Source organism: Maniola hyperantus, chromosome 18, assembly GCF_902806685.2.
Source record: "Maniola hyperantus chromosome 18, iAphHyp1.2, whole genome shotgun sequence".
In the NCBI taxonomy this organism is placed as follows: Eukaryota; Metazoa; Arthropoda; class Insecta; order Lepidoptera; family Nymphalidae; genus Maniola; species Maniola hyperantus.
The window spans coordinates 9,728,184-9,754,322 of NC_048553.1; the positions used below are offsets into that span (position 1 = coordinate 9,728,184).

The window sequence follows — 26,139 nt, forward strand, 5'->3', positions numbered from 1 at the left end:
TTATGTATGGATTTATTCCTGGTGTGATAAGCGGTGATTCTTGAGAGTATTTTATGATAACCTAACGAGCAAATAAGAGAGAAGAATACCGACTTATGTATGGACTTATTCCTGGTGTGATAAGCGGCGATTCTTGAGAGTATTTTATGATAACCTAACAAGCAAATAAGGGAAACGAATACCGACTTATGTATGGACTTATTCCTGGTGCGATAAGCGGTGATTCCTGAGAATAGTTGAAAAGAATACCGACTTATGTATGGATTTATTCCTGGTGTGATAAGCGGTGATTCCTGAGAATATTTTATGATGAACCAACCGGCAAATGAGAGAAAAGAATACCGACTTATGTATGGACTTATTCCTGGTGAGATAAGCGGTGATTCTTGAGAATAGTTTATGATAAGCCAACAAGCAAATAGGGGAAACGAATACCGACTTATGTATGGACTTATTCCTCGTGTGATAAGCGGTGATTCCTGAGAATATTTTATGATGAACCAAGTGGCAAATGGGAGAAAAGAATACCGACTTATGTATGGACCTATTCCTGGTGTGATAAGCGGTAATTACTGAGAATAGTTTATGTAGTATAACTTGTCCCAATTGTGTCAAAGCAATCGTGCCAAAGGAGGGCAGCATTGACTATAATATAGACCTAAGAATAAGGAATCAAGAATGACAAATGGAAGGTGGCAATACTGACGTAAACAATGGATCGTATTCCGGTGACAAAAGCTGGTCCTAGTAAGAACCAACAAACGAATTGGAAAACGGCTGACGAAGCGTCTGAAAAATGACGAACAATAATAGTCTGGTAAAACCTGATTCGATAATCCCGATGCGAGTGGACGGTGATCTTCAGTATGAACTTCAGCAACTGATCGGGTCGCGATGGTGACAAGAGGGAGTCTAGTTAATTTGATGGAAAACAAGCAGACTAATTCGGGGTCGGCAAGTGGAAAGGGTGTATCCTTTTTATTAATAATAATAGATTTATCTACAGAATAGAGGTACAGAAGTAGATATCATGGTTGGAAATCACTTTACCTGTTCTAGCAGATACTCACTAATGTTCAAGGGTTACTTAAATTCAAATTAAAGTTCTTATAATTGACGTATTCCGTAATGATATATTAATTATGTCTTGCTGAATTCGGTACGTAGTAGCTAGAAGTTGTATAGACCCTTTAAAGTAGATCTAAAATGACATGCTGATTGTAAATGCTAAATATCGGTTCATGTTAATGTACATCTTCGCAGTCACTCATTGTATTACGTTGATGTTTGGTGGAAACAGCACAGTAAAGAGCAAATTCTTAAATACTATTTCAAGTAACATCTATTCCAATAGACTATATAAGCAGTTCGCGCACGAAGGCTTGCTTACTTCACTCGCTAGGTATTAATGTATGGATCGCTGATATGTTATTAAAGCGTATAAGTACACCAATGTATCACGAAATAATTTCCTACATCTTTGTCATTCATTTGTTACACACTGACACGAGACAAGCAACGGTGACCGATGCGGCAATTCACGGCTCAGCATGACGCTGGGTTGGTGCAGCGTTTGGTGCTGTTTGTCCTCAATCACCGTGTTCAAGTTAACCATATTATCATAAGAGGACGAGGGTCTCTGGCATCGTTCGTCCTTACGCGCTCAAGAATGTACAAGAATGGAAGTTTCCAGAAATCAGATTTTATTGTATGTTACATCAATTAAGTCTATAGTGCCATGAAGGACTCGTTGCTTGCGAGACAATAAAATGGGGCAACAAAACGCCGTCTGTTGCGCTCTCTATCGCACTTACGGGGCTTATGGTAGACACAGTTATGCATGCATCTGCCCCTAGTGCAAAGATGATATGGGGCATCACAGGTAACGAGTTTATAATAATACAATAATACCTTGGCTAACATCATTGTGACTTATTTTGTTATATTAATAATAGTATTTGTTGTGCTACAATCGAGATACAGTCAGAGGCAGTCGTCTCAGTTATTTGAAAATATAGGATTACATTTTACACATTGTAGATCTCATAGTGATCTGTACTGTGTGTATCATTATCAATTAGTGGATTCATGTTTCTTTAAATTTCTGGAATAATATGATTATTGGGGTCTCCTTAGAATACATTGTGGTTTGTTTCGATCTTAGTACTTATTAATAATAACAACTACATTTAACCATATTATTTATCTTGACTTCGTAGACATAGGTTCAATATTCAATAACTCAATTTGATAGGTAATTATCTTTTATTGTTATTCAAGTAGAGTACAAAATATGGTCACATAATATCTGTGCCGACATCTCTGCCTTTCTGGTCTGCAAAATTATTTTACAATCATTATTCATATACTTACCGATATTGCTTAGTATAATACTACATATATGCAATTAAAGATTGGCATATTGTTTTCTTATTATTTGTTTTACGTTACATACTTATATTGTAATATATATATATATTTTTTTTATTTTATTTTTTTTCAACGGTGTCAATCAGTAGGTACCACTTGAGAATAATTAAATGTCAATTCACGATAATCAAATTGGTAATGCATGAAACACTACAAAAACATTATAATCAAGGTCAACTCATATCAAATATTCATCAATTGTATGAGAACATTGGATTATAAGATATTCTTTTAATTTATTTTTAAGTTTAAAGAAATTATGAAGTCTACAGAAGTAGTTAGGTTCATTAGTATATTGTAAAACTTTGTGATTAATTTTGTATAAAGTGTTAGTAATGGTCAATGGGATCCAACAACTCTTACCATATCTCTTAAAATGTATATACTAGTGAAAATATTGTAATTTGTGTTGCATTAGAGCATTATGTAGGATTAGAATTCATGTCATTACAGTGGTAAGAAGGAAAGGGCAAACAAACTTACTTTAATTGAAAACTGATAGTGACATTGTTTAAAATCATAGAGTACTTAGCACTCAGAATTTAAGTTGGTGATAATTCACTATCCTTCTTTTCTTTCCTCGTTGTTGTTTTGTTTAAGGTTGATTATATTTTATTCGCTTTAAATGCAAATTACCAAAGATGTTTTATAATTCTCATAATTAGTATTGCCACATTTGCCATGCAAATATTTATTCACGTATTACTAAATACAAATACAAACTTGAAGAATATGTAGTTCATAATAATATTTAAAAATAAAATTATTGATTTCACTATAATTTCCTTGTATTAAGTATTAACATAAATTGTGTTGATTTCAATATTTGATTATACTATTGTGAATTGGTTGTATACGTATATCACTAACAATAACTAGATCATACAATTTTCTTAATATCAAGCTTAAATCAGAATGACTTATAGTATTTACTATTTACTTATCTCAGTGTGATTTGTTGTGTATTTATAAGAATTAGACTTAAAGATGTTGATTGCAATGTACATAATGATTATTGATACCAGTATTTTGTAGGTCTCATTGGCACTTGTTTTGTGCACTTGTTAAATCTAACAATGTTAGCTTTGATCTGTTAGAGGAATTATTATACTAATCATATTAATTATAATATAGGACTGTTAAGGTATTCTATGTTGCTCCTATTGAGTTATGGGTATGAGGGCATTACCCTCGGTTGGAAGGCCGAGTGGTCAGATATGAGGACATATCTGGAGCAGGATGGACGACTGTAGGCAACACAGAAAACCTGCCATCTGTCACCCGTGAGTGGAGGTGTGACAGTGGTAGCGGCGTCGGACGGACGCAGCGAGAGAAAAAGATGGACGAGATAAAAGTAATTAAGCGAGATATAAGTACTAGGTGATTAATTAAGCTAGATATAAACTAAGTGGATGTTACAAGTGTACCTGAATATAAGACTGTGGACATCGGAACTGCGTTTGATTCATATTAGGGTCATCCCAAGACTAATAAACCCGGATTGGAGGTTAAGTTGTTTATAATACCTACCTAATTTACTCATACTGGCATTAAAGTAATATATGTACCTAAATAAAGTCCATAATAATCAAGACAACCCTCACAAACAACCCCACAGCACGATAGTCATTAACATTAGTAATACCCCATAATTGCGGTAGGCAATTCTATGGAAAACTTTTTGTAGATTTGAAGTAAATATATTATCAGACACATCTCTCTCTGCTTCGTAATCCTCATTTCTGAGGGCCATTACACTTCCATTGAACATTTAAGGGTGATGGTTTACTTGCGATACCAAATAACTGTAGCTTAGATTACGATGAATCGCGATTGCGGTAAGGCATGTGCCAGACTAGTGTAAACAAGTGCTCCACATCGGTCTCCAGCGGCGGCTTACAAGGCTTAACAGTGTAAACACTTGTTTGCAACAAAAATTCATTGTAAACACTGTTGTAAACCGCCGTTGTAGACCGATGTGGAGAGCTTGTTTACAACAAAATAAATTCAGCTAATCAGTTATAGATGCAAGTTTTCCGGAATCGACCTGCAGGTCCTTGTACTTGCAGGCATGCGTCGAACTCAACCTATTGACAGACAACGCTAGTAGAGTGAACTAGAGTGAGGAAACCTTAGATTAACGAACTAGTAAACTCTCTGGTTTGATACTAAACCGATAATCTGTCAAATATTAGGTTAGGTCTGACGTGAAATCAAAGAAAAACAGTCGATTTAGGTTTCATAGCCTACCTAGCGTCAAATGTAGGTAACATTTGACGACTGCCAGTGATATCGAAGCCTCGACTCATTCGTATTCGATTCGAATATGATGAGTGCACAAACCCCCTGACTCTCGTGAACTGTGACGCTAGTACCCATAGAGGTCGTTTCATCAAGGCTGGTACCAGCTTGCCAGTCTCTGGCATGTGTACAATGTATTATTTTGACAAGGGATACCGCAACAAATAGTTCGCGACTGGTCGAGATGGCAATAATCGGGGTGGGACCAATCCGCACAGCCCCTGCACTGACCCGGTGCGGGATAGCGCGGGTAACGTGCGGGTTTGCTGGGCGTCCCCCCCCTCATACCCCGATTGTCATCTCGACCTGTCGCATAATATAGTAGGTGAAAAGTGTAGATTTCGTAACGCTGCCTGTACCCGTAGTACAAGATTTTACGTCTCACCAAACCAAACCAAATTCGAGAGTCGAAATACTTCCGCGTTACAGTAAACTGGATCTTAACTGCCTTGTTTTAAAGCTCAAGTTTGTCTACACTTCTACAGCCAGCGCTCCAAGCGGAAACATTGCGAAATTAAAATCAGTGGCATTGAATATTTGACTTCAATTCAAGGCTGTTTAGGTCCATTTTACTGTAACGCGAAAGTATTTCGACTCTCGAATTTGGTTTCGTTTGGTGAGACGTAAAATCTTGTACTACGGGTACTGCTCTAGGAGTGAAACAAAAATATCAATTTACTTGTTTCCATTGCGGTTGGCGAACGCGTTTGTTGACAACAATGAAATGGCGTCGAGTGAAACTCTGGAACAGGATGTGGGGCGGAACGACGACCGCAGCGCAACGAACTTTACTACCATCCCAAAGGAATTGCTGGTGAATGGAATGGGGCAAAACTGTACCCCTGTATCACTGCCCATGTTGTTAATGCGAAACTGTTTGTTTGTTGGTTTGTCCTGCAATCATGCCGCAACAGAACAACGGATCAGTGTGATTTTTTGCTTGGATATATTTAAAGACCTGGAGAGTGACATTTTTTATGACACTTTTTATCCTAAAAAAAACAAAGAGTTCCCATGGGATTTTAAAAACCTAAATACACGTGAATGAAGTCGCGGGCATCAGCTAATCTAAATATATAAAAGGATTGACCGACTAACTGACTGACTGATCTATCAACGCACAGCTCAAACTACTCGACGGATCGGGCTGAAATTTGGCATGCAGATAGATAGCTATTATGACGTAGGCATTGTAAAAGTATGCTCCTAAGAAACGCATATTATACAGTCGAAGACTATGTAAACGATAAAAAAAGCTTGGATTTGACTCGCTCCAGCAATGCACGGGGCTGCAATGGCTTGTATAGTACGGTATAATAACATTGAAAATTTAAAAATTAAAAAGAGCAACCGCCGAGTTTCTTGCTGGTTCTTCTCGGTAGGAACGGCATTCCGAACCAGTGGTAAATTAAACTACCTGACGATTCACAAGCTCTTGTATAAGTTTACTTGAATAAAAATATATTCTATTCTCTTGTATTGTGTACTTGAACGGAATTAGCCACAATGTTATTGTTGATGTTTGTTTGATATCTACGCAATTGGCCATAAATTATCGGGTATTGGATGTCACAGACAAGATTATAGGCGTCGCGTCGTTCGTGTTGTTATCGGTCGAGCGGCGTTTGCTCATTGAGATGTCCGATGTCCCGATAGGGTCGTTGTCATCCCGGCGCGCCGGCTGAGGACCAACGCATTGTTCTCGCTCCAGGGGGCACTAACCCATGTGCGGCGATTAGATACGCCCGCCGGGATATGACGAGTAAACACACGCTGCACGGCCAACATAGTTTACGAAATTCTTAAAGATAACAATCATCTGGCAAACGTGACCGAAATAGTAACGTTGTGCGTGTTTGTTTTAAATACAATATATTATTATGTTTTAGGCAATTTTTTTTTAATTTCTAGTTGTGAAAATCTTGATATAGTTTTCTATACTGTTCTATAATTAAACTTGGAATTTTAACAAAAGTTACAAGTTTAACACACATCACTACAAAGCGACGAATTTTAAATTTAAGTTTAAATTGTTATTTATCGGTGATTTCTATTCTAAAACATTCTTAAACTCTTTAACCAATCAACCAAAATTCATAAAGCCTAATCTACATTACCTACTTGATAAGACCAGTATCAGTCAAACGTGACTCGATTTACTCTGGAGTACCTATAAGTACTCGTAATGAAACGAGTTCGATATTTTGTTTGATGACATACAAAAGTGTTGCAAACGAAGCGTGCTACCACCCCCCAGCTATAGTTGCGGCACGCGGTGCCATTGTTTGACATCACACTGCATTATTTGAATGCTCCATAGAGCAAACACGGGGCGTCTGCTCGCAGATAAGCGGAACAGAATGCAAGAACATACGACGCCTTTGACATCCACTACCGCTATATCGAAATGTGTGTGGGTTGCGATCTTTGTATCGAGCAAAACTAGGGCGCGCGAGTTTCCAAGCCTCAGACAATACAACTTTTTTATCGATGACAACTGACAAGAACTTGCCTGTGATTTTATCTCATCTGCGAACAAAGATTACCCTGCTCAGTAGGTAGTATTTACTTCACTCGACAACTATGAGCGCATGTTAGTGACATTTTAAGCCGGCAAGCGCAGCGTTGACACTTGGCAGACCTCCACTAGGTGGACAGACGACATCAAAGGAGTTGCAGAGAGCCGCTGGATCCAGGCGGCACGAGACCAAGGCGTGTGGAAGAATTCCTACAAGAGACATGTATCCAACAGTGGACGTCCATCGAGTGTAAACTACGACGTCAATTTTGAGGACGTGAGTGAATTTAGCAGGAGTTCTCAGGACTCTAGGACCTAGTTCATATTATTAGAATTTGAACAGGGTAATAACCTTCTTACGAGTAGGTACCTGTGGCAGATTTATACACCCATGAAACCATTTCTGTTGATTAAAAAATTACAGAGATGGGTTGCAGAACTGCTGCAGAAATGTCATTATACATTGAGATTTGAAACTAGAAGTTAAACCTGTTAATATGTATTGAAAACCTTAAAAAACCACATTATCCTACCTAGAGTTAGAATATGAAAGCATAAAAGCCAGTATGTCCAGGAACTTTTCTAGTTTTTAGAAACGAGGAAGCGAATAGCTTCGTATGAATAACATAGGAATGAAAACCTTCGCAGTTTTTGTCTCGCGACGTGCAGTTACTAGATAGAGAGGTTCTAGGTAACGCGCGACGGAGAGTCCTAAAAAGTGTTGTCACCCTTTATCTCGACGACAAGGTATTTCCACAGGTTTTTATCGTCGCTTTCGTTTTTAAATCTAAATGGGAAAACCTGTCTGTTTGGCACTGAAGAAATTGTATTGGAGTTTCCCATCTAGACTTTACTATTTTTTTAGACTTATTTCATTGTCTACTAAACTATAATCTTATCTAGCGTATCTTACGTCCCAATTATGTCTTAGATAAGTTAGAAAGGGATATTCCAATTTTATAATTTCAAATTCGCTAAATCTGAGATAATGCTAACGTGGACTGCAGGGTGTAGCCATCATGCCAATATGTATTTTCAGGGATCCTACCTCAAAAGGAAAAAAGAAACCCTTATCGGATCACTTCGTTGTCTGTCTGTCTAACCGTCTGCCTGTCGTGTCTGTCATGAAAACGTCCCGTAGGTTCTCTAGGGATTTCTAATTCTAGGTCAAGGGTACTTCACGTTGACCTAAAACCATGAAATTTGGCAAGTAGTTAGGTCTTTACAAGTAAAGGAATAAATCTGAAAACCGTGGATTTGTGGTTACATCACACAAAAAAAAATGTGTTATTGAACAAATAATTAGTATTTTCAAAGTAAGATAACTATACCAAGTGGGGTATCACATGAAAGGGCTTAACCTGTATATTCTAAAAAAGTTTTTATGTATTTATATGCACACCTAATAGTTTTTGATGTATCGTGCAAAATATCGAAAAAAATACCCTAGTACGGAACCCTCGGTGCGCGAGTCTGACTCGCACTTGGCCGAAGAGACTTAATTGGTAGAGACCGGGCCATAGGCATTAACAGTCGCTTCAATATTGAGTGAACATACATACATACATACATATCACAGATTTCGCCACTGGCAGCAAGCGAGCCGTAGCTTAGTGGTCAGAGCATCGGGCGCGATCCCAGGAGACACAGGTTCGATTCTTGCCGGTCCGCAATTTTTGATATGTATTTAAAATTACATACGCTAGCTTATCAAACTTCAAGACTAACCTGGAACATATCTGTGTCAGGATCCTCCGTGTACTCGACTATGACAGCCTGACTGCGGCTGAGTGTGTAGGAGATGGAGTGCTGGCTCGCATCGAGGATAGCTTTGCTGCTGTGGGGTGTCTTCACGACATAGTGTTTGGAGCGACGCACGCCGTTCGCTGCCGGGCGTCGATATAGGACGAACTTGCTGCGGCGTCGCCCGCGCTCTCCCGCTGGAAGAAACCCGTTGTACCTGCAATAAATAATCCTATTTAAGAAATTTATACTAGACTTAAAGCCCACGTGAATAGAGGAATGGTCTAGTAGAGCCGTTAAACACATGTAGTAGAATGAAAAGGTTGAAAAGATCCAAAGTTGAAAATCTATCCTGTGACCCTAAAAACCAGCGAAGGACTTGATGAGTATAGGAAAGGTAACAAAGGAGGAATAAGAAATTTTGCGGGTAGACTAGAGCTATACGTGGACCGATATTTATAAGGGCAACGACCCGGTCGTTATCAATTGTATAGAAAAGGTCAAGGATCAAAAATTGTTAAGTCCAACAGAGAATGAATGTTGGTTGACGATAGCTAATGAAGACAGTTGTATTTTTGACATCTTTCTCTCCCTTCATGACGTGTACCCTCCAAAGTTTTGAGTTTTACCGTTATTAAATATCTCGAAATGAAGCCGTTTATGGGATATATCTAAGTAAGCCAGATTCCCATATTAGTCTTCGAGGGAAGACTTGAGCTTGACGCAATCACAGCAAACAGGAGATGATGCAGCCTAAGGCCTAAGGTGGACCACGCCTGCCCAGGACTCAGATCATTCGCGATCTTAACACAATGTAAGTAAGTCTAACCAGCAATTTCCTAAATCATAAAGCAATCAGAGGTCCAGAACGCTACCAGCATCTACTGGAACAAACTAGTTCCATTCACAGTTCATCAATCATCATCACTTTGAACTTCTTTATTCCAGTTTAGGTAGTACAATAAATCCTTTTAAGGCATCGACTAAAAAACAGGTCAAGTGCGAGTCGCACACGAAGGGTTCCGTACTATCTTACAAGATATAACACTTATGCGCAGCACGCAAGTTAATTACGGACAGCGCGGCGTCATCTATGCTGTGATTTAGTTAGTTAATTGCTTGCTCGTGAGCACATATTAATTTTTTTAATGTGATGTAACCACAAATTCACGGTTTTCGGACATTTTCCTTTACTTTTCCTATACACCATTGCTACTTGCCAAATTTCATGAATCCAGGTCAACGGGAAGTATCCTATAGGTTTTGATTCCCCCGAATTGATAGGTTACACGACAGACAGACAATGAAGTGATTTATTTTATAAGGGTTCTTTTTCTTTTGAGGTACGGAACCGTAAAAACAGTTTTATGCGGATTTAGGTCTAGTAATCAATTAGCCGGCTCAAAAGTGGGGTGTGCTAAAATTTATCCTATCAGTATTCAAAGCCGTCGTGCGTGCAACGCGGCGGGCTCGCGGCGCCCGCAACCGTACGTAATTTGATTACCGGCTAAAATCATAGCCACTAATGCATTATTAGTTCAGTCGTCGACAACCTTTTATTCCCACGAGAATTATATATATATCTAAGCATACCGAAGTTATTTCCACGCAATTTTGATACCTAAACATTTTGTTCATTTGCGATTGTCTACAATTTTATTATAGGTGATTTTATTTATCAGACTTAAGATTGAGTTAAAACCAGACAGATTTATGTGAAAAATATAGCTCTGTCTCGTTTTAACTCTGTCTGTTTTAAGTCTAAGCTAAGTCAGAGTGCGCTCTATAGATCTCACCTTAAGACAAGCAGTAGAATGTAAAGAAGAGCAGGAATGGAATATAATATGAGAGTGCGTTGAGTCTTTGCGAACGCGGTGGTAAATAATCGAGATTGTAGGCTGTACAATGTACCTACATATTTCGAAGATATTCCAAAACGAGGAATCATACATGAGAAGCTTTTATCAGAGTCATTGATTGTTAGATTGTAAAAAAGTGCTTTTTGATCATTATTTAGTAAATTTTTTATTTAAAAAAATAAAAGCTGTTTACCTTTAAATAATATAGAAAAAACGATTTAATGTATAAAAACTCTTTGTCTAAAAAAAACTCAAATTTACCTAATTTGGATGAATATTCATCATCAGCACGATCAACCCATGAACTGCTCACTACTGACCACGGGTCTTATCTCAGAATGAGAACGGTTTAGGCCAAAGACCGCCACGCCGCTAGCCCAGTGCGGATTGGCAGACTTCACACACCTTTGAGAGCATTATGGAGAACTCTCAGGCATGCAGGTTTCCTCACGATGTTTTCTTTCACCGTATTAATTTACTTATCATAAATATCAAGCGCTGATGCGAGTCAAGTGTTTATGGCTTTCACGACGATCGACGCTCATATTAACCGCAATAAATACCTCGGCGCCGAAGGTTGAGTGTGCCTGCTTTTAGCATTAGACGAGCAGCGTAACATCCATGGCTATTTCGTTTAATTAAAAATTTTAAGCGTCCTCGTGTACAAAAATAGTTTTAATAAAGAAATCTACGCGTGTAAATTACTTAACTAAATCCACCATAGCTACATAATGCTATTCATGAAAACATTGAGATATAGCTGGCTACCCCGGGTTCTCTCAGGTTGAATTTCTGAAAACCTTTTGTCGTCGAATGGTCGAAGAGAAAATCTCAAGTGTCTAGACCCAAAGTATAGTACGCGACAGGTCGAGATGGCAAGCGGAGTGGTAGCATGACGCCCCGCACACCCGTCAGTCATGAAACTTGTAACAACAAACAAACACACTTTCGCATTTATAATATGGGTTAGTGATAGGTTATTTTACTTAGCATTAGCTTATGCTCGCGACTTCGTCCGCGTGGACTACATAAATTTCAAACCCCTATTTCACCCCCTTAGGGGTTGAATTTTCAAAAATCCTTTCTTAGCGGATGCCTACGTCGTAATAGTCTGCATGCCAAATTTCAGCCCGACCCGTCCAGTAGTTTTAGCCTGTGCGTTGATAGATCAGTCAATCAGTCAGTCAGTCAGTCAGTCCTTTTATATATTAAGATTTCAACGTTGCCGGATGTTATACCTACTTGCCGACGTCGACAGTCAGCACTCGGACGCGTCAAGTGATGTCATGACCCGTACGTGCTTGTTAAATTGTTATGACAACGTGAGACAGTAACGGCATTTCTTGCTTGCCGTTTTAATTCATTTCGTACCGAAGTGCAAACATTGTTGTAGCTACTGGCACGGTATAACGATAATACAGTAGCGTAAAGTCACAGTTCCCGACATCTCGAGGCTTCACCTACACTGGCACTTGGCAGGCGTCAAATGTAGGCTATGAGACAATTTGGTATGTGACATAAGGCCGTCGCGCGTAGTGGCGGCGTGACAGATTTTTAAACATTATACTTAATATTTTTAAGTTTTTGATTTTACGTCACGCCTAGTGCTCAAATATCTAATACTAGCTAATGCCCGCGACTTGGTTCGCGTGGATTTAGGGTTTTAACAATCCCGTGGGATTTCAACAATCTCTTTGGTTTTCCGGGATAAAAAGTAGCCTATGTCAATTGTCACTCTCCAGGTCTTTCACGTCAATCCGTTGCTCCGTTGCGACGCGATTGAAGGACAATCCAACAAACCAACAAACAAACACACTTTCGCATTTATAATAAGGTACTGATGTATGACCTTTGGCTTTACTCACGTACAAAAAACGCCGTACGTAAAAGGACCCCGGATGGGTTCGAAACTAGTTGGGCTAACGACGAAATACGTGACTAAAGCCGTTTGGTCATACATGTATAATGAAAATTACTCACGATAGCTTAAACGCTAAAATACTACTATGCTATTAGGGACATTTTGTATCTATACCTACTTACCAGTTGGATACAAATTTTTCAATTTTACATAGATAATCGAAATCGCCTGGATGGTGGTGAGGCTTTGCCAGTGTTCTGACTTCTAAGACAAGCACATTCGTTGTCCTACTGTTTAATTGTTAAACTGCGCTACTTGAGGGCAAGAAATGGTACAATGTCGATCCGTTCGCGACGCATGGGAAGCCGAGCAAGTGCAGCCATTGTATGCTATTGTATAACCTCATGTAACTGCGTTGACATAATGTATTCTGATGTTTTACTATTCCGCCATTAGGGAGGTGAAAAACGGTTTAACCATTTATAGTGTTCCGTACTTCAAACTAAATCACGGAACATTTATGTCACTCATCTCGGTGTCTGTCTATCTGTCCGTCCGTCTGTCATGGCCGTTTTATTCAGGAACTGTTAAAGCTAGAAAGAACAGTTAGAGAAACTACATAACTATATAGTCGTATGTTCAAATTTTGAAAAAAAAAAAACAATTTTCGCTTTCGGTTTGCGGTATAAAGAGTTTTGTACAATTAATAAATTAAGCTTTTATTTTACTGAGGTTACAAGTACATTTTTTCTGTTAAAATTGCATTTAACAAATAGTAAGACCAGTTGGTATCGGTAGCCGTTGTAAATCCCTAGTGTGCCTTTTAAGTTTTGACATAAGACTTGTGCGGTTATTTGAGACTTTTTGTTATGACCAGGAATAAAGTATTACGTACGCAAATGCTGAATCCCGACGCTAGAATGTGCACCAGACGGCAGACTGAAAGCCAGACATGTTGAAAGTTAAATGTGTAACCGTATGAACATTATGTAGCACTTGACTATGCGAATAATTCAATATCATCGGATGTCTCAGTTGTTTCCGCTTGGGAATTACCAGACATTCTTGTATCTTGCAACTGGGGTCCGTACTTGAAAGGTGTCAATTAACTAAGCCTCCGCTGTGTCTGTCAGCGGTCTGTATCTCATGAACCATAATGAGTAAAGTTGAAATTTTCACGGTGTGCATTTCCTTCCATTGTCGCTATAACAACAAAAATGTTCAAAATGGCAGCCATGTAAATAAAACAATTTAAAAAGTACATACAGGGCGACAAGGCTCTTTTGGCGCGTGACGAAAATCGGACTTAACGTTGCCATCAAGTGTCCCCTTTGTTCTTGTTTGAATACTCCAACAGCGCCCCCCTGTCAATGTCATTCAAGTGCCAAAAGAGCCTCGTCGCACTGTAGTGTTAGATCGTGTACGATGATACGGAACCATTCATGTGCAAGTTAGACACGCACTAGACCGATTTTTGTATTGACTTATTTGGAGACTCAACTATAAGACAGGTCGAGATTGCAATCGGGGAGGGTACACAGTCGCAAAACCCGGAAAGCCCCTGCGGTGCGGGCGAGCGCGGGTGACGTGCGTGTGTGCGGGGCGTCTCCCGGCCTCACCCCGATTGCCATCTCAACCTGTCGCGGACAATAGGTATAATCTTTAGGGGGCAATACTCTTTTCATGTTATTTGGCTATGGATACAAAGATTAGATACGAGTAGTAGGTATTATTGGGGCATCTGGATCATAGGAGATCCATATGCCCCAATCTATTAGAATAGATGCCACAATCTATTAGAATAGATGCCACAATCTATTAGAATAGATAAACATCATCTATTTGAATCGACGTAAATGAATAGGTGAAATTGAATAGATGAAATTTTATCTATTCAAATAGAGCAAAATGTATTTCTTAAACATAAGTTTTAATAGAATACGACGCTTCTCATCCATTGGAATAGATCCAATTCATCTATTCAAATAGATGTAAGTGGATAGGTATAAATATATGAAATTGAATAGATGAAATTTACCTATTCACATTGAACAAACCGTATTTTAAAATCAATTAGGAATAGATCCAATTTATCTATTCAAATAGATGTAAATGAATAAGTATAATATAAATGAAATTGAATAGACGAAATTTACCTATTCACATTGATCAAAATGTATCTATTTGTTAACCCGCTTAATTAGGATGGATGAATTTGAAAGGATAGGTAGGTAGGTGAAACGTAAGACTAAAACAAAATAATATAAATTTGAGTTCATTTATTAAAATATAAAGTTTGAAATGATATATCACTTATCTGTTTAAATTTCAAGTAATTCCATTATCTATTAGAATAATAAAACACTAAAAGATGGAGTTTAGTTATTTATTTATTACAATTCACTTATTTAAATAGGTAGAATAAAACACAAGTAATCCAAATTTAAATTTAAATTTAATATTGTAAATTTGTTTTTATGAGATATTTTTACCTATATTTTGTTGAATTTGTGCTATTATTTCTTTGATTTTAATATAAAGATCGTCAAAAAGTCCACATGTGACTACGTGTTGCACTGAAACTTCTAGGTCAGTACAGATGTCTTTATTGTTTACATCAAATATCTCTATTTTCACAATTTTAGTTCCTCGCACAGGGACTTTGATATATGTATAGAGGTGATCATCGTTATTTCTTCTTTTCCTGCTTGATGGCTCAGACTGCACTCTTTCCACGAAGTTGAAGAGGCCCTCATTATCCTAGAAAAGTACTTGAGTTTAAAATCCATTACAATCGAAATCTATTATCTAAATAGTAGGAGTATTATAAAACATAGTCTTCTAAACTTCTTAGAGGATTTCAGTTTGTTAGTATTTATTAGGTTTCATAGATAAAAATAGAAAGAAAATTAAAAAACTTATACTTAATGTTAAAATTTATTATTTTACTTACTGAGGACATCGTGACACGTCCGTTGTGATGAAAGCGAATATTGAAGAAGTAGTAAATGTTTAAATAAGATTTAAAAAATCGAATTATTGGAAAAACATGTATCACCGTAGAGAGCTTCAGGTACCTACTCATGTGACATCCTAAACGATCATTGTTTGATATTTCGAAATTTCATTCCTAGTAATGTTCATGAGTAATGGGCATGTATCTACATGTCCGTTTATTGAACGTTTTACGAACTGATTTAATTAATGAATATTTTATTAACGAAACCCGGCTGCAAAGCTTGACTTGATTTACAAATACATACCTATCTTAAAAATATTGATAAATAATTACAACAATTATAATAATATTATCAATCCGCGCTTGACCAGCGTGGTGGACTTCTTTAGTAGAGGCCAAACCATCTCACTCCGAAAGAGACCCGTGCTCTGTAGTGACCCAACGATGGGTTGATCATGATGATGATGATGATGATGATGATGATGATGATGATGATATTATGAGTAGTTAGGTTTGACCAGCGTGGTAGACTTCTTTAATGGAGGTCAAAACCTTATCACTCTGAAAGGACACCCGTACTCGGTAGTGAGCCGACAGTGATGATGATGATGATGATGATGATGATATTATGAGAAGTTAGGTTTAACCAGCGTGGTAGACTTCTTTAGTAGAGGTCAAAACCTTGTCTCTCTGAAAGGACACCCGTACTCGGTAGTGAGCCGACAGTGATGATGATGATGATGATGATGATGATGATGATGATATTATGAGAAGTTAGGTTTAACCAGCGTGGTAGACTTCTTTAGTAGAGGTCAAAACCTTATCTCTCTGAAAGGACACCCGTGCTCGGTAGTGAGTCGACGGTGGGTTGATCACGATGATGATATTATGAGAAGTTAGGTTTGACCAGCGTGGTAGACTTCTTTAATAGAGGTCAAAACCTTATCTCTCTGAAAGGACACCCGTGCTCGGTAGTGAGTCGACGGTGGGTTGATCACGATGATGATATTATGAGAAGTTAGGTTTGACCAGCGTGGTAGACTTCTTTAATAGAGGTCAAAACCTTATCTCTCTGAAAGGACACCCGTGCTCGGTAGTGAGTCGACGGTGGGTTGATCACGATGATGATGATGATATTATGAGAAGTTAGGTTTGACCAGCGTGGTAGACTTCTTTAATAGAGGTCAAAACCTTATCACTCCGAAAGGACACCCGTGCTCGGTAGTGAGCCGACGGTGGGTTGATCATGATGATGATATTATGAAAAGTTAGGTTTGACCAGCGTGGTAGACTTCTTTAGTAGAAGTCAAAACCTTATCACTCTGAAAGGAGACCAGTGCTCGCTAGTGAGCCGACGCGGGTGGGTTGACCATGATGATGATGATGATGATGATGATGATGATGATATTATGAGAAGTTATGTTTGACCAGCGTGGTAGACTTCTTTAGTAGAGGTCAAAACCTTATCACTCTGAAAGGAGACCCGTGCTCGGTAGTGAGCCGACGGTGGGTTGATCATGATGACGATATTATGAAAGTTAGGTTTGACCAGCGTGGTAGACTTCTTTAGTAGAGGTCAAAACCTTATCACTCTGAAAGGAGACCCGTGCTCGGTAGTGAGCCGACGGTGGGTTGATCATGATGACGATATTATGAAAGTTAGGTTTGACCAGCGTGGTAGACTTCTTTAGTAGAGGTCAAAACCTTATCACTCTGAAAGGAGACCCGTGCTCGGTAGTGAGCCGACGGTGTAGGTAGGTGCAGTAGTCAATCGTATTAATATTCTATAATTGAACTTATTTCTTTAATTTTAAGTGTTAAATTTGAATAACATTTTTTATTCGAGATATATTGCTGTGAAAGCTTGCTTTTATTAACACAATGCAATGCCACCCAACGCGATGATTTCGACACCCCATTTTTCTTGTACGTATCCGTTTTACTAACTATATAAAATAATTTGTCCGCCCATTGAATATTTTTAACCGATTAAGGCAAAGGAAGGGTTATGCTTTCAGCAGTGTATGTATGTTTGTATGTATTTGTATTAATGTATGTTCCAGCGTAGCGCCTAAACTATGGAGCTGATTTGAATAATGTGCTGACAGGCGATTCGTTATTATGATTCAGCTGACATTTTAGCCTCTTAATATATAAAAAGAAAAGGTGACTGACTGGCTGACTGACTGACTGACTGACTGACTGACTGATCTATCAATGCACAGCTCAAACTACTAGTCGGATCGGGCTGAAATTTGGCATGCAGATAGCTATTATGACGTAGCCATCCGTTAAGAAAGGATTTTTGAAAATCAACCCATCATACTGATGATGATGATGATGATGATGATTGTGTTATTGTTAAACAAAGCTAACCATACTAAAAATATGACGAGGAAACCCGGCTGCAAACAATAATATAATATCAAATAGAATTGTTATGGATAATAATTATTGCATATGTCTGTTCATTGAATATCTGATCATACAAACCTTAAGTGGTATGTTTGAAAGAAGAACCAGAGGCGAGATGTTGTATGGCTTTACTGAATTTTACGCTGACGCGAAGATTTCGCCAATGGGTTAGAGGAATTCCTTTATGAGTAACTTTAATGTAAGTGTATATCCGTTTATTGAATATTTTTCAAACTAATTTGAAGGAAGAAACTTTTAATTATGACAACCAAACCCGGCTGAAAAACATAAGATACATGGAAATATTGTTATGTTAATAAATTGGTATTTATTTTTGTTAGTTGAACATTTTACCATACAAACTTTACCAATGCGGCAGAAAAGAAAACCAGAGGCAAATCATAGTCTAAATTTAAAAATTATTCATATCTTAACTCTAACTTCGTTATTTCTTTCACCTTAAGTGTTAAATTTGATTAGCATTTTTCACCTTAGGGAAAATGCTTGTGATGCTTTTTTTTATTCACACATTTACATGTCTCCAGAACTATTTAAGTTTTCATAACACATGAGGATCATCTTATTCCCTCGCTACCAGTCTCATCGTGCAGAACTCCTCAAGTCAAGCAGTTCAGAAGTTTTTCCTGTGCAAAATTAAAATGTAAGTACATACCTACGTTTACTGCTATATTTTGTAAATAAATCATTGTACTCTGAATATGACATCATTTTAATTACATAATCATGTTTATCTTGTATATTGAAAGTACCTATAGCCCAAATAGTATATATAATTTTAATAGAAGTATTTAAATAGAATATAGAAGTACTATATATTTAATAGAATTATTTTTATAGTGTAGTATATATTTTAATAGACGTTCTTTTTAATAATAAGTAGTAACTTTATAGGTGTTTTGAATAAAAGGTAATGAAACGGAGGGGGGAATATTTTCTTCTATTCATTACCTACCGATTATTCAAAAACATGTAAAGTTACTAATGTTCAATTCCATTAATTTTAAATTGTATTATTGTTTATGTTTTAAATTGTAATATGTTGTAATTGTATATTGAAAGTACCTATAGCCCAAATAGTATATATAATTTTAATAGAAGTATTTTAATAGAATATAGAAGTACTATATATTTAATTGAATTATTTTTATAGTAAAGTATATATTATAATAGACATACTTTTTAATAGTAAGTAAGTAACTTTATAGGTGATTTTAATAAAAGGTAATGAAACGGAGGAGGGAATATTTTCTTCTATTCATTACCTACCGATTATTCAAAAGCGTGTAAAGTTACTAATGTTCTATTCCATTTATTTTAAAAATTTAATAAATATAAAATTGTAGATTTCTTAGGATTTCTCGATTTCATTTTAATTTCAGGTTTATTAAAATTAAAACTTCGACTCAATTGTTTTAATGATAGCATTTTTCTTTAATTACAGGTCTGACAACGCTGATTTGCTGTTCCCTTCTCCGCGTGCCGAGAGCAGCGATACCTCATCTTCATCCTCATCTCATAGTAAGAAGAAAAGGAGGCGAGAGACCGAACAAGCGAGTGCAAATACTTCGAAAAAAGCAGCAAAAATAACCGCTGTCGACTTGTTTGGCAGTGACTCCGAGGATGAAGGTGAAAAAAATGCCGACAGCTCCCACTGCAAAACCGGTGCTAGCAAGTTATATCACACGGCGGGTGGCTAATGGGCACAGCAGACAATTAATTGAGTCGAAAAATGGGACTCATTATATCGAATTAAAAATTTATAACTGCAACGAAATTGAAAACACTCCACCAATGAATAGATGGCGTCAGGCCATTGTTACAGTTAAGAACAGAACTAATACTGATACAGAAGCCTGGCGCCATCTATCCCAATTCATAGCGGCAGTTCGAAAAGAATACAAGAAAAGCCCACCAAGCTTCGTGAATTCATATTTTTAAATATGAATTCACGAAGCTTGGTGGGCTCTCGGCATTAAGCATCATGATGCAGAGAGTTATTATATTTTATTTTAGATACATTTACGAGTTTGTACTAATAAAGGGTTTGTAAAATCTGGCGTGCATTTTTATATTCCTTCTTTTGTATTCCTTTATATTCAATTGAAATAATTATAATTCCTTATCTTTTTTGTTATTCAATTAAAATAATGTTTTATGCTCTTTAATTTGTGTTTTATTTCTTACAGCTACTACAACGAACATCGTTGAACCACCACGTTGTGAATTCAAAGATAAGACAAAGATGGTTGAATGTGAGAAATGTAATATTTTAATACCTAAAAATAAAATTTCACATCATTTAAGAACAACAATTCATAAATCTAAATGTCTAGTTAGAACGGATATTGAAAATATAGAAATAATTACTACTGCTTTTAAAAATAGAATTGTCACTTATCGTTTGAATATCCCACAAAAAGAGAATTATTTAGACCCAGATTCCTTTATGTGCGACAGTAAAACGAAAATTTTAAACCTAATTAAAACATCAATAAATGAACATAAATGTATTAAGATTTATTTTGAACTTTTTGCATATTATACTTTACCCGAGTCCTATGAAATGGAACTCAAATCATTTAGTACTAAATACGAAACACTGTTTTGTACTTCAGATTTATATTATTTTTATGATAATCTCGTAAGCGCGCTTACAAGTAACATGTCCGAATTTGAACACAAGAAATCGGGCTGGACCATTCACTCAATAAGTCATTTAGAAATTAGTATTAGTAAATATAATCCTTTACGAGGTGGAATGTACATTGATTTACCTACAAAAATTAAAAATACCAAGAGTTGTTTAAATATTAAAAACAATGATAATCACTGTTTTTTGTGGTGTGTCATTGCTGCTTTGTTTCCATCAAAACATAATGTATGCAGAACCAGTTCATATCCGAACTATGCAGATATACTTAATACGAGCGGAATGTCATTTCCACCATCCTCAAAAGACATAAGTTTATTTGAAAAAAATAACAGTAGTATAAGTATTCAAGTATATGGCTTAGATATTAAAAATAATGTAACTGGACCTTTGTATGTCACACAGAATAAAAAATAAATCATATTAATTTATTATACATTGAAAAAAATGGAATTGGACATTATTGTCTTATTAAAGATCTTCTGCGTCTCGTACGTAAACAGAACACTAAGCATAAAGGTAAAATGTTTTATGTGATAGATGTTTGCAGTTTTATTGTAATAAAATCAAATATGATCAACATAACTGTTCAAAAATAGTTACAGAATTACCGGATAAGAACAGTAAACTAAAATTTAAGAATTACGAAAGAAAACAAAAGTGAAATTTGTCATTTACGCTGATTTTGAAAGTGTATTGCTTCGCGTTGATGATCCCCATAAAACATCTACCCAGCGCACACACAGGGTCAGACGACATCAAGCTTCTTGTTTCGGATTTTATGTTTGTTGTTCGTATGATTCAAATTTAAATAAGTATGTTTCATACAGAGGTTCAGATTGCGTAGAAAAGTTTGTAAAATATTTAATTGAAGAGATACTAACAATTCACAACATTTTGTCGGATAAAAAACCAATGTTACCCTTAACAAAAACTCAAGCGGATGAATTTCGAAACGCCGTTAATTGTCACGTTTGTGACCAATTATTATTCGATGATAGAGTCCTAGATCATGATCACATTACTGGACAGTACCGAGGCGCTGCACACTCGTACTGTAATTTATTGTATAAAGAGTGTTCATATGTACCAATTGTTATTCATAATTTGTCGGGTTATGACAGTCATCTGTTTATTGAGAAATTAGCCGAGCATCCGGGAAAAATTGAAATCATCCCTAAAAGCAAAGAGAAATATCTTTCGATAACAAAATTTGTGCCAGTTTGTAATAATGAGAGTTTTAAAATGAGATTTATAGATTCATTTCAATTTCTGAATTCAAGCATAGAAATACTAAGTAACAACTTATCAAAAAACGATCTAATTCATTTTAAGAAATGTTTCCCCGTTAGAAAACAGTTTGACTTGTTAAGAAAAAAGGGAATTTATCCCTATGACTACGTTGATTCATGGGACAAATTTGAGGAAATCCAGCTACCACCAAAAGAAAACTTTTATAATAGTTTAAAATTAGAACATATTAGTGATGATGACTATGAACGTGCTAAATTGATATGGCAAACTTTGATATTCATTCGCTTGGTGATTACACAGATCTGTATTTAAAGAGTGATGTTGTCTTATTATGTGATATATTTGAAAGTTTCAGAAAAAACTGTTTGCTTTATTATAAACTGGATCCGTTGTATTATATGTCTTCTCCTGGTTTAAGTTGGGATGCAATGCTATTATCTACTGGAATACAATTAGATTTGATCGATGATTTAGAAATTTATGAGTTTGTTGAAAAAGGTATTCGAGGAGGATTAGCACAATGTTCACTTCGACATGCTAAAGCTAATAACAAATACCTTCCAGATTATAATGATTCTAAACCTTCTACTTATTTGCTTTATCTAGATTGCAATAATCTCTATGGTTATGCTATGACTAAAAAAATACCGGTATCTGATTTCCGTTTCTTATCCCAAGAAGAAATAGCAAGTTTTGATCTTTCTGATACTTCTAACGATTCTGATTTTGGATATATTTTAGAAGTAGACCTTGTTTATCCTGATATTTTACACGACGGTCATAAAGATTTGCCATTTGCCGTGGAAAAATTCACTCCACCAGGAGGAAAGACTTCAAAATTAATTGCGAATTTATATGATAAATATAAATATGTAATTCATTATACGCATTTAAAAGAATGTATTAGAAACGGTCTGATATTAAGGAAATGTTATCGTATTTTATGTTTCCGCCAAGAAAACTTTTTAAAGAAATATATTGATTTAAATACACGATTAAGAAAGTCAGCTACATCTGAATTCGAAAAAGACTTTTTTAAACTATTAAACAACTCAGTCTTTGGCAAAACTATTGAAAATAAACGCAAACAAGTTAATGTTAAATTAGTCACAAAATGGAATGACAATGATAACAAAACGAAAAAATGCCTTTCTGCTGAAAAATTAATTGCTCGCCCTAATTTAAAAAATGTTTCAGTGTTCTCTGAAAATTTTGTAGCCATTCAATTAGAAAAAGAAAAAATAATCCTTGATAGACCGATTTATATAGGATTTACCGTTTTAGAATATGCAAAGGAACATCTTTATAAGTTTCATTACAATTTTGTGAAAAAACTTTATTCTGAAAGAGCAAAATTATGTTATACTGATACAGATAGTTTAATATACTTCATAGAAACAAGAGATGTTTACGAAGATATTAAGAAAAATATTTGTAAGTTTGATACAAGCAATTATCCAGCATTAAATGTTTTTGGTATTCCTTTAATCAATGGGAAAGTGCCTGGTCTGTTTAAAGATGAGTTAGGAGGTGACATCATAGAAGAATTCATTGGTTTAAGGGCTAAACTTTACTATATAAATAGTTTAAAGCATAAAGTAAAGAAAGCAAAAGGTATTTCTAAATGTATTAGTCAACGTCTAAGTTTAAATAAGTACAGAGATACTTTGAGAGACGATAAAACTTTAAGGTGCAAAATGAATATAATAAGATCTATAAAGCATGTATTATATACTCAACAAATAAATAAAATTGTGTTGAACAGGAATGACGATAAACGTCAAATTTTATCGAATCAAGTAGAAACCTTACCCTGGGGGCATGCAAAGACAATTTTATAGTGTAAGAAATTCTACTTACCTGCATACTGTTCTTATAATTATGTATATTTTCAGTTACTCATGTAGTACAAATATAAAATATGAATGATGCTTGTTAATAAGATTTTTATGAATAAATGATTTGTAACTTATTTTATTTTGATTTTTACTTCCCTTATAATATGGTTTTGGTATTTTACATAGCTTAACTATAAATACTTTGGATGAATGGATTATAAATCAAATGGTATGATGAAGTTGATTAAACAACCCCTTTCATTAAATATAAATACTATAAAATTATGTGAAGACAAATTATGTGTAAAGCATAGTGAACTTTTACCCAATTCTATTCGTTGTATAATTTGTGGACCATCAAATTGTGGAAAAACAAATGTTATGCTTAATTTGCTATTACATTCTAATGGACTGAAATTTAAAAATATATATTTATATTCTAAAACAGCGTTTCAACCTAAGTACGCATTTTTAGCTGCTGTTTTAAAAAATATTCCGGAAGTGAATTTTTTCGTTTTTGATGGCAGTAACATTATTCATCCTAATAAAGCTTTACCAAACTCTGTAATCATATTCGATGACGTCGCATGTGAGGATCAAACAAATATACGTACTCACTTTGCGATGGGAAGACACAAGCAACTAGATTGTTTTTATTTAACTCAAACTTATTCCAAAATCCCAAAACAATTATTACGTGACAATGCAAATTTACTGATTTTATTTAAACAAGATGATGTCAATCTTAAACACGTATTCGAAGAACACATTAATTCGGATATATCATGGTCCAAATTTAAAGAAGTTTGTACAACGGTGTGGAAGGAGCCACATAACTTCTTAGTAATTAATAAAGACTGTAATATGAACAAAGGGAGATATAGGAAAACTTTTGACACCTTTATTATATTTAAATAATATTTATAATTACAATGAACATATAAATATTGGAAAAACATAAAAAGCAATCATTGACAAAAAATCTTTGAACTGTCGTACATGAGTTTGGTATAATGGAGCAAAATCTAAAAAAGCAATTATTACAATCAGTTAATTCTATAAAAAATAAATTAAAACATATGCGTAACGTAGATGATCATACAGATTTAAATCTGAATAGGATTTTGAAACCTATAACAGCGCCATTAAAAGTGTTAGTTGATACCTCTAAACCTACGTGTAAAGAGGAAAAGAAAAATAAAGAACCAAATGAAGAGATGTCTCACGGAAATTTAAGTAAAATCATGGAAAATGAAGATCTAAATGAAAAAAAATACGATTCACATACTGACAAATTTAATAATAATAATGAAGATAAAATTGACAGTTTCGAAAAAAAAATATATACAGATCTAGACATTTCATTAGAAAAAGATGATATTATCGATATTTATGACAATATGGATATTCCATTTGGAATACGAAAGGAAAGCGATAAAAACATAATGATTGGAAATTCAGAGGTACGATTTACTAAAATTGAAAACCCTTTAATGGGAGATAAAACTATTATGCTAAACATTGGTGGGCGATCATATGAATTAACTCCTGGCTTAAAAGAACTTTTACTACGTAAGAAACCTGATTTGTCGCTTATACAAGACAAAGACAAACTTGTATATAAAGATATATTATATAACACTAACGCGCATAAAAGAGACTATCATGCTTATGGACAAATTAAAGGAGATAAAGGTGTTAAGTATCGAGAAATAATAAAACCCTTATTTTTCGATTCTAAAATTAGTTCAAAACAGGGTGGCACATTATCAACTCTTAAAAAAAATTTAAACCAAATACAGATCTTGTATATTGGGATGATCCGAATGAATTAGTCGATAGGTTAAAATTGCTTATTGCTTCAAAAAATGCTGGCAATACTAGCCATGATAATGAAATAATATCGATAATAGAAGAACTTAGAGAAGCTGGTATCATCAAAGAACAAAAGTAATGGTATATTTCACAGTTCTTTTAGTATGCAGCTAATACTTCAACATGAACGTTGATAAATTTGGGCATCATTTGAATAAAAAACCTAAATTTCATAATAATATTGTTACAAATAACTTTGTTCTGAAGATATTAAATGATGGAAATTTAGATGCTGAAAATAAAATAATAACCAATTTACATATTCCTGTAAATGCATCTGATAGTGTTACGAAAGAATACGTTGACAACTTTATAACCGACTGCAATAAAAAAATTACAACCATAAATGACTTAGTCACGGTAATGATAACCAGGGTAAATAATTTAGAAAAAACTGAACGATAACAAGAAAAAG

General features: G+C 35.5%; 2 protein-coding genes across 2 annotated transcripts in view; one reads left to right on the top strand and one right to left on the bottom strand.

The window, feature by feature from the left end:
• Nucleotides 1–26,139, bottom strand: part of Pli (E3 ubiquitin-protein ligase pellino) — a 122,070-nt gene that overhangs the window by 42,227 nt on the left and 53,704 nt on the right. Inside the window, exon 3 of the mRNA XM_034978025.2 lies at nucleotides 8,978–9,209. Coding sequence (XP_034833916.1) covers nucleotides 8,978–9,209 — 232 coding nt within the window. The remainder of the gene's footprint in view (nucleotides 1–8,977; nucleotides 9,210–26,139) is intronic.
• Nucleotides 18,164–21,174, top strand: LOC138403583 (uncharacterized). Its single transcript, XM_069504756.1, has 3 exons — nucleotides 18,164–18,747; nucleotides 19,549–19,733; nucleotides 20,294–21,174. Coding segments are annotated over exons 1-3 (1,068 nt in total). The 5' UTR covers nucleotides 18,164–18,745.